This window comes from Lottia gigantea, assembly GCF_000327385.1.
Source record: "Lottia gigantea unplaced genomic scaffold LOTGIsca_179, whole genome shotgun sequence".
Taxonomy (NCBI): Eukaryota; Metazoa; Mollusca; class Gastropoda; family Lottiidae; genus Lottia; species Lottia gigantea.
In genome coordinates this window covers 60,734-71,661 of record NW_008708290.1, presented here as the reverse complement: position 1 = coordinate 71,661, position 10,928 = coordinate 60,734, and the positions used below count along the sequence as shown (strand labels likewise).

Sequence of the window (10,928 nt, the reverse complement as noted above, 5' to 3'; positions counted from 1 at the left end):
ACATTTCATTTACATTACAATTATACAGTATTAGAATTACCTCAAATCTTACAGCGTTCTGGCTACAGAAAACTACCATTGCAATGGAGTTTTGTGTCCTTTTTATTTGTGTTAAGAAATACAAAGCTGACCATATGAAATACGATTCAGTTAGTCATAATCATTTCATTATCAAGTCTTATGATTGCAATTTCTGTAGGAGTTTAAACATTTTTATCGGTTCCATTTTTGGGACACAATTTGTCATCATTTAGGGATTTTTCTATTTCATATACTTTGTTGTCAAAAGTGGTGCTATACTTGTGACATTTTCTTCCTAAGGCATACTTCATCCGGTCCCAAAATAGAGCGTCGTTTGCTTTGATGCAGGTCATGGTTTGAAGACAACGCTTAAAATCCGATTCCACATTGGTCAATTCCACATCTTCTAGCAAAACTATGACCATGTGTTTCCTCTTCTCCAGAAGACTTTTGTGTAAAGCTTCTCGGAACTCAAAAACACACCACTCACTTTTCAAGAAATTTTGAGAGACGATGAGAACAGTGTGTCGACTTTTATCCACACCGCAGATAATGTTATCACTAATACAATCTCCGACTTGAAAATCCCGATGGTGAAGACAGAGACGAAGTCCCAAACTGCATCGTGGGTCTTCAAGGTCTTTAGCCAAAGTCTCGATCACCCACTCTGCATCTTTACTGCTATAACTAAGAAATGCATCATATTGGTAAGTGGAGTTGTCCTTAGCTGACTCACATGGTAAAACGATATGAAGTCTGGTGAAAACAAGAATTCGAATTTCTTTCCGATATTTTGCAATGACGATAATGATAATAATCAATATCACTACTACTACGGACAAAGCCGTTATTGGTTCAATATACACTGATGCGTCTAAATTGCAAAGAATGTCCTTGGTTAGTTCAGAAATTAACTTACCAGTAAACTGATTAGGAAAAGTACACTGTAATTCCCATAAATAGGCATAATCATTTTGAAGCGCAGCCTTTTTAGGATTTTCATGCCGTTGAAGAAATTCAACAAAGTCACTCATGGTGGTACAATCACAATCGAAAGGATTGTTTCTAACGTCTATTATCGTTGATCGCAGTCTTTGAAATGAATTTATTTCGTTGCGACCGAGAAAAGAAATGTCATTGTACTGTAAATTGATGTAGCCCTTTGCCATGGTGCCGATTGTATAGTCTTGAAAATTGAATTCAGATACTGAACAATGAGACATATCTAAAATCTCTAATTTGGGAAAATTTAGACGCCAATTAAGGAGTTCATTCTGTACGGAATTTTGATACGTGCGAGTGAAGTTTATGACTCTCATTTTAGGAAAGTTGCTATTAGCTGTTAAACCATTTAAATGGAATTTTCCTATGTCCAAATTGTTTGAATTTTCATAATATTTCCAATCTGAATATTGGCAATCATGTGTCATTGATACACTTGCACGCACGACACCTTGTCTAATTGCCTCATCTATATCTTCCTTGTTGTTTTCCGAAGTCTTTTCGTCTAATTCCGGTATAGATAAAGAACTTTCTAAAAGAGCATCGTAATCCAGAAAATCTCCATAATCTCCTTGCATTGATGAATTATAGTCCCCGAAATCCAAGTCGTCAGGAGATAGTTCTTCGAGGGCAAGCGTCAAATTTCTTTTCACATAGTGAACAACATTTAGGAGTCCACATTCGAATTCTTTTGTTTCATCTCCAGCACTTTTTAGTGATATTTCCAAATCCTCCAGAGTTGTATATTCTTCACAGTTTATGATTTCGACCCATTCTAATCTATCTTCAATACTTTGTAACAGATCTGTTCGATTACTTTCTAGATAATGTCCCTCCAGGACACAATCTTTAATGACAAGACTCACTAAGTTATATGATCGGTATGGCCAAGGAAGTACAACCCTTCCACCATTTTGACATTGTATATTCAGTCTTATATTCGAACTGTTACCAAAACTCTTCGACCAATTTCGAAAATTTACGAAGGAGAAAACATCTTCTGGTTGAAGCAAACATGATAATGAGTAGTTATTGTTTTGTTTGGTAACTGAACAAACATCTTGAAAAGACGTTAAGTTCAAATTTTCTGAATCTGTTGTGGATTCGCTTGGAATGACGACACAGTCAATAACTTGGTTCAATATAACTGAAGTGAGAACAACGAAAACTGCCAAATTCCTCATGATGATATACATTTACAATAGTGCCGTCTGATTTAGTTAATTACCTGTAAATACACAAAAAAGTGTTATAAATTTAGCAAGTGACATTCATGCCTAAAGCTCAACGAATTATGTTATTCATTTATACGTTAAGTATCTTCGACATTGCTTTGTTTGTTTTGTTGTCGATTCACTATAAATTATTGCGATCAGGTCTTGTCGCACATTAATGAACTGAGAAAAGTGCAAGGCGCCACACGGGTATATAGCAGTCTGGAATTTTGTTGCCAAATATTCGTAAACAAGCAAAGAATGCCAATTATTCATCAGCTGACATTATTTTTTATTTTTATAATACTTTCATAGTATGTCATTGAAATGATCACAAGTACATATCAAGTTCCCTGCATCGCGAACGGAAAGGCGTTCGACATGTGTTTAGTCTGTTACTAAAATTATCTATAGGTTTATATCATAGCATCCTTTTAACATGATGATGATTTGGGTCAAATTTTAACCAGTATTTGATGTCCTTTTCGGAACAGTATTATTTATCATTAAGGTATGTTCTACTTATTATGCCATATATTTTATAATATAAGAATTTGATGGAAAAGCTTCAAAGTCAGTATTAAGACTCAATATCAAATCTCGCGTGAAAATGAAAAGTTTCATGTTGAAAAGGCTCGGAAGTTCAGCATTAGGACTTAATTTCAAATTTCACGACATTCGTTTGTCAATGATGTATAGACTAAAATATATACTGATGGTTTGAACCTGTGTCGTTGTGGCACGATGTAGACAAAACGATGCACAATTGATCCACATGTCATGATTTTAAAATTTAATGACATTATGACACATTTGTCATGGCTAACCGAATGACAATGTGTCTATCAAGCTGTCGTATAGTCGTTTGATATGAATTTTAATCATGTCATCGGAAGTTGGCAATAACTTTTCAAAAGAATACAGGTGGATTTATAAAGACTCTTATTTTAAGTATTTGTTTTTTATGGCTTTTCGCAAAAATGATGCAAAATACAACCAAATCATCACTTAATGATAAAAATACAATATACTGACAATTGACACTGTATTCCATGATTTAAAATAGATTTTCTTAATTTAAGAATTTATCTATTTATTAAGTGAATTGACCTTATATGAATATAATATTAATAATAATAATATATATACCTTAGACAGTGTATAGAGCTATGACATTATCCATGGTTAGTCAGACCTATAACAAGTGTTTAGGAACCATTTTAATATATGTTCACGTCAATGTTATGTATTCAGTTTCAGGATGTAGATACTCAACGTCCAATGAAATTATCCGGTTTTTTTTTAAATAAAAATAGACTGGTAGTCGTTATATAGTAATGTTAATATTTGAGTAAAGAAAAAATCTGTATCTTCGAGCACTCCGTGCCAACTTATGAATTCAAACAGCTAAAAGAGAATGAAATAATACCAGTGAGCGATTATTGAACTCTAATGTAATAATATACCACTAATTTTGTCTGTGTACAAAATAGTCACCAAATTATGCAAAGTCACATTGAAATATAAGGAAATGCAAACAGGTAAACCTATATCAAAGGAATTAGTAGTATATCTCCTTTTCATTTCATAAACTACATGGCCGGTGGCAGCATTTGAGAAATGATCCAATGCAAACCTGTCTCAATGTTGTAACAATGTGTTAGACACGATAATTTCACATGATATGGCTGTAATATCTAAATAACCAAAACAAGGTTCAGTGCACTTGGAAACCGCTCTGCAGATGCTTGTGGTAGTTACGAAACACGCTGTCTTTTAAGGCAGTGGAAAGGCTTCGTAGCGTTTGTGGGAATATGTTTAATGACGTATTACTCTCTAGACACATCAGGACTATTTCGTGTTGGAATTCAATAATATTTTACTTCAACCTTCTGTTAAGGTTGTGGAAAGCCATCCACCATATAGAAGATGAAATAGTCATTTTCCTCTATAGACTCTGTCCTGCTTTCGATATTGGCAAATCTGAAACCTTAAAGGGACATTCCGCTCTTTTGTCGACAATTTTGTTTGAACAAATTGAAAGTTTTAATTAAAACATCCAGCCGTTAATTTTAATAAAAATTATATAATAATATAAATAGCCTACTTTAGAAATATTTTCAGGTATAATTTACGACGTTTTTCACAATGAAAACTTTTCCCGAAAAGGCGGAATTTCCCTTTAAGATGTAAGTTTTTAAGTTAATATTAAAAACCGGCAAAATGAAAGAAAAAGATTTATACCAAACCAAATTATATTGTAATACAAAGGTATTTGTACATAAGACACATTTTATGAATTATAAACCCTGTCTCAAGTCTTATAATCTTTTTCCTGATAATTTTCGTCTGCGTTGTTATCCAAAAAGTTTCTACTGAAGTCCTGTGGTAATGGCATATTTTTGACCAATCGATGTAGGAGGATCCGTTATCAAATAACAATGCCTAATGTGGGATAGCGAAATTTCAAAGTAAAGTCATTTTCGCTAGTTCCTGATTCGACATTGTTATCAAGAAACAGGTTCTACATGACACGCTTTGATTATATAAAAAATAATGTCATTAGAACGGAACTGCGATGGAAACATCGTTAACATTGGAGACGGAAATAAAATCAGAAACAAGAAGCGATCATATAATTTTATTTAAATAGTCCAAGAACAGACGACAGAAAAAAGTAGCAGATGTTTGCATATTATCATCTCATTGGTAGCCAAAGGGGGTTATCGGTCGTGCAATTAACCTAGTGAATCAACCTGAGCATAATGATGCGGGCAAAGTGCTTTGTTGGATACTTTTTAAGCTTGACAGATTATTCAGCGGAACTGAGGGGAGCTAGAGAGTAAATACAAATGCTATCGTGGATATCAAATTTATAATCATACATCAAGTATGTAACACGCGCATGCTAAAGCTGGGATTATATAAAACCATTTATTTTGAGCTTATCCAATGATGGTATCGTATATGGGTTTCCTGTAACTATTTGTGAGTGGATGGAAATGAAATAACCTTTGATGGGATATGGTGAGAAAGTGAAAAACATCCTCTACTCACATAAAGCACAAGATAAACATTACAAAGCATAGTTTACATAATTTTGATGCATGCGGTATCGCACTGCACATCGACGAATGAATATAATTGCCGAGTTAAACAAATGGTCTACTAAACCTCTTCAAAATCTTGACGTTTTGAATGTAAACCTCTCACCAATTCGCTTTCTAGTCACAGATCCTTTACGTCCAGGACAGTTTACAATTTTTAATCCAAAACTTTAAAGAAGGGTAACACAATCTGCTATGCAAAATAAAATGATCACAAATGAAACACACAAACACTATGAGCAGATTAAGCAAATAAGTCTGAGGTTCAAAGAGCATCGTTATTTAAATAATCCTCTAACCGTGTATCGAGACCACTAATAATCCAGTTTCAGTATCCGTAATGGAATATTAACTTTAAAATTCCTTTCGTGAAACATACATGTCATTTGACCGTAAACTGACTATAACTAAATATGTCCTTGACTGTTGATATTTTGATGATTAAACTGCCAACGAAGGTGGTGGCACTGGATGGGGATGTCCGAATGGATGGGGTATCAAGTCATAAACTGGCATACCAGGTACTGGAGGCATGGGCATTCCTGGTATAAACGACATGTCCATTGGTAAACCCGATAAACCCGCCATACCTGGTGGCAGAGGAGGCAGCCCAGGGTCAGTTGCAGGTATACCCGGTGATAAGGGAGAAATTCCCGGAGGAAGACCTGGTGGCATAGGTGGCACAATAGATTCAGGTAATCCTGGTACAACTGATGTCGCATCTGCTGGTAATGGCATCCCGGGTACGGGTGGCAATGGGGGCATTGCTTTTGCTATTTCTTTAGGTGAGAAACACGGTGTCGCATTAAGTATGGCAGCATACTTTGGAAAAGCCGTTGCCATGTCCATCGCGTATTGTCGAAGAGTATTACTCTGTACAGCACAATTGATTGGGTTCCCTTGAAGATCCACTATAATTCGACTGTCCAAAAGAAACTCTATTTGCATTGTTGGTAACATAGCAATTCGATTATTTCTTAAATTTATATACACGGGATCTGTTGACGGAGTCAAGCATTCACCGCGGAACTCTAAATTAAATTTTGCAGCAGTTATCAGGTTATTTGAAAGGTCGAGATATACCATACATGGAAAGTGTTTAGGAAAACTGGACAGTTCCTTAGGTATTTCCGTCAAACCAATCCCTGAAGAAAGATAAGTTTTAAGTTTTGGAAACACTGCATTGGTTGTAACTAGTTGGTGGTAATAAAGAGAGGATAATGGACTTCCGCTTTCGTCTAAATGAATAAGATTTGGATAAGTGCACGTCTGCAGCTTTGCCATTTGTAAAAATTTGTCCAGAAATCTTCTTACTTTAGAATATTGACTAAATGTTAAATTTTGCGAAAACACTTCGAATTTCATGTCTTTGAACACATATTTCTTTAAGGTCTTTTGGCCGCAATCATCCGTAGTTGAAAATGCAGAACGTAATTGGTTAGACCGTTTGATAAGGACTGCTAACTCGGCTAATTTTATATTGACCATCGAATTATAGATCTCTAATGATTGAAGTTTGTCAGGTATTACAGAAGACGTTCCCATATACTTGAAAAAATCGATCATGGCGCAGTTACGCACATGCAAATTCACTATATTCATTGCTCGCATTGGCCAGGACAAAGCGAACGATCCTCCGGGCATACACGTGATGTACACACTTTTATTCAATCCGGTATTCACTGACCATTGCCGTAGTACGTCGTACTGCATCGTGTCTCCATTTGGAATTACACAAAAAAGTCCTCTAGACCTAGGATCCACCCGGCAGTAAGCTGGTAATCCTTCAGCTTTTGGTAACGATGAATTCATAATTCTTGCATATGCGTCAAAATTGGCTATAGTTGTAGGGGAAACATAGTTGTTACTCGGTGTAGTAGTTATCCAAACGGTGTTTTGACCACTAACTAGTCTAGGTTTAGGAACTTCGAATCCGTAAGGACCAAGACCAACTAATGGATTAGGTGTTGTACCAACCCCTTGAGGCACAGGGTTATTCAAAACAGGATTGTGTTGTGAGTGTTGGTTTTGAGGTTGAGGACTTTGATGCGTGATGTTTGTAGGCGACCTTTTATGAGTCCCGGGGGTCAACATTACCACCTTTTTATGACCTGGACTTTGAGCGTATACAGCCTGTGGGCTGCGTACGTAAACCACTTGTGGAGGTTGGGCGTAAACAACGGGTGGGCTCTGGGCATAGACTACACGGGGACTTTGGGCGTAGACAACCTGTGGACTAGACAATGGGCGTGGATTTGGATCATATACTATTGGGGGGTTTTGTGCGTAGATAACTCTTGGGCTAGGTGAATGTACGACCTTTGGGGTTTGACCCGGAGGTGTGTTAGGAGATTGTGCTGTAGGGCTTACATAAACAACACGGGTGTTTTGTGGTTGACCAGCCTGAGCTCTTTGTGCATAAATGACACGAGGTGCCTGTGGGTGAGCTATATGACTTTCCGGTGCATGATGACCCGTGGGGGCAGCAATGACGTGAGTATGTACAGGCCCATGACGTGCTGGACTCTGAGGCTGTGCATACACTACAGACCTATAAGGATCACTTGTTCTAGGTGGTTCATTTTGAGTACTTGGCGAATAATAAACTTTTGATCTGGGTTGGGCATTTTGAGGATTTTGGGCATACACAACACTCTGAGCAGGAGGTCCACTTTGAGCATACACAATATTTGATGTCGGTGGTCCTCTTTGAGCATACACGACATTGGTAGGCCCACGTTGGACATATGCTGCCGGTCTTGATGCTCCACTTTGTGCATAAACTACACTCCGTTGAGGTGGTCCACTAGGTTGGTTTTGAGCGTAAACGACGGTTGGTAGCGGCTGTCCACTGGGAGCTGGGTATGCAGCCGGCTGTGGATCTACTCGAACTACATGAGGATTATACGACGGTGTCTTCTTGGGAGCCGGTGGGGGGAGCGGTTGATCCACACTCACTAAGCGAGCACCATTTGGTTGTTGCCGAAGTCGAGCATTCATCATATAATAATCGCGAGCATTATTTTGAGCTACACTTAATCCAAGGCACACAATAAGAAAAAAATCCACAATGAAGAGTTTTATATCCATTTTTAAACAATAAATATTTATTCCAAAAGGTGAGAGAACATTGTATACAGATTACAGAGTTCACTTCTAAGCTGTGTTTAAACTGAGGATGTATGTTTCAACCTACAATAGTAATAAACCTATTTAATATCGTGTCTGTCTCCAGCTATGTCACTTTATGTCATAATATTTTATGCAGTTATCTGAAATTTATAGCCGTAGGTATGACATGTTTTTTAAAGATTTAAACAGTTGCTGTTGTCCTCACTCCTATTGAAAAGTATCTGCAATTGTAAGGCTTTTCCATCTTAGTCATGGTTTGTTTCCATGTTTTTATAGCTATTTGGAGCACATCGTTATGGACTCTTGAGCTCCTAATTGCTCGTCACGATGCTAAAGGATCAAGGATTATCCAAAATATTATTTGATAATACGAAATTGACCAAGGGGCCCCTTTGTCGCAGGATGGACACCAAGTAGGCACTCAAATCGTAAAGAAAAGACAAGTGGACATAATACAATTTGAACTTTAAACTCTACAAACTGCTACACAATGTCGTTATTTTTTATAAGGCTCTCAATTCGCCCATATCTTTCGTTTTTTATATGACTATAAACCAGCAATAAACTTAATATAAAATCCTATATTTTGATATTATAACATCACGCTAGCAATAAATTAGTGTTATGTTATGACCATAAAAATGTTTTAAAATTTAATAATTTTCATTTTGGTTTAAATTATTATCATTAAAAGATGAGATACAACGGGTACAGAATAACCAGTACATATACCAAACTACGCAGTTTTTTTAATACCAATTCCATTTTGCGGGAATATTATTCTATACATATAATCACACTATTGCGCAAACTAAAACGAGTATATTATGTCAAGAGAGTTTGTGTATCCAAAAAGTTGCAAGTCCGCCGGTCTTATGAGAAAATTTATCAGGGATTATCAGCCCATTCCCAAATACCGAATGAAATGATCTATATACCTATGTAACCTTGTCGTGCGAATGAATAAATCTTATTGGATTATCATAATTATGTCCCAATGAAAATATGATATTATCACTGCTGAAAGTTAACAATAAATTTAACGACCGGCTAAATTTTTTTGGCGATATTTTATAATTTTGTTGAGTTTTTGTGAATTGGATTAAATTCACATATTTCTTTCCGGTAGTTTCATATTAAATACAGAGAAATTTTTTACATCCTCATTTCATTGAAATGTCATATGATAGAGGTCTTATATATTGAATGATGATTCATTCGTGTTATTTAATACCACTTCAAGTATCTGGTTAAAATTCAAATTAGCAATGGCTAATATTCAAGAGTTCAAGTAAAGGAGAAGATATCAAACAACTTCATTGATTTACCAAAGGTATAATAATTTCAATATATCATTTAAAATAACATAGAGGTACAGTGATTTCGTTCTTTAAGACTACAAAACAGATGTATGATTTATTTTTTCATTCAGATTTCATCAAGTGAACTAGACCTATTGACAATGAAAATAAATTTTTTTTTTAAATAATTCTGATAGGAATCCTTTTTAGCGATTATGCATACTATCAGACCTATATGTTTCTTTATGAATAGTATCATTAAGATGTAGAAGTAAAAATACATAGGCCCATATTATATTCAAATACATGTAGGTAGTAAATATTTCATCACTCATGTTCTTGTAAGAAATCACTTGGCCGGTTAGAGGAGAGTAAATGGTTCCTAATGTTAACATGCCACTATCGATGGTATATTAACCTTAAAGTGTAGGGAGTGAAATTACATTTTATTCCGTAGCAAATCACTAGTCATGCAGGTCACCCCGCGAAGTAGGCGACCTTTATTCCTACAAAAGATCCAATCGGTAGATAATTTTCATATCTCATTAGTATAAAGCATTATCAAAGGGAATTGTGGTTATTGGTTCTACTTGGCGTTTGATATCATTCAAGAGAGTATATAGGGGTAAAGTTGTTAATGTTGAAAGTGGATATTGGTTATAAAAAATTGTCTTTAAAGTATTCAATAGGTGATATCTTTATAACCTGAGTTATTTATTTAAAATACATGATGCCTAAAGATTTATACTTATGATGTACTTGTTTGTTGTGTACATTTTTAAAATTACATACAACACTCACAAGGGCATTATTATATAAGTCTGTCTGGTATACATTGGACGTAATCGTATGTTTATTTTTAAAAGTGAAATTAAACTTTTCATCTGAATGTTTTATATTTACCACAAAAATATAGGGTCTTACCCTATTCCTTGCCTGGCAACTAGCAAAAACTATCAATAAAATTAGCGCGTATACGTTTTCTATAATCAATGGAGTAACCTCCCTTACAAATAATAAATTCACATAAAACTCAAAGAATTGAAAAAGTTGTGGCTACCATTTTAAGTTTATTTCAATGTAAGAAAATGTTTGTGGTCTGATTCCAATTTTATTAATAATTGTTGTCTAAATCCAAATCTGGATAATCT

At 35.5% G+C, this 10,928-nt stretch overlaps 2 protein-coding genes across 2 annotated transcripts; both read right to left on the bottom strand.

Moving 5' to 3' along the window:
• Positions 1-359: 359 nt before the first annotated feature.
• Positions 360-716, bottom strand: LOTGIDRAFT_99645 (hypothetical protein; the record flags this gene model as incomplete). Its single annotated transcript, XM_009052036.1, has 1 exon — positions 360-716. A coding segment is annotated over one exon (357 nt), but the record flags the coding sequence as incomplete, so codon positions are not given.
• A 5,069-nt stretch (positions 717-5,785) lies between these two features.
• LOTGIDRAFT_174003 (hypothetical protein) lies at positions 5,786-8,434 on the bottom strand (the record flags this gene model as incomplete). The annotated part of the gene is made up of 1 exon (XM_009052035.1): positions 5,786-8,434. One exon carries the CDS (start codon positions 8,432-8,434, stop codon positions 5,786-5,788), a length of 2,649 nt encoding a protein of 882 aa, XP_009050283.1.
• Between the last annotated feature and the right edge of the window lie 2,494 nt (positions 8,435-10,928).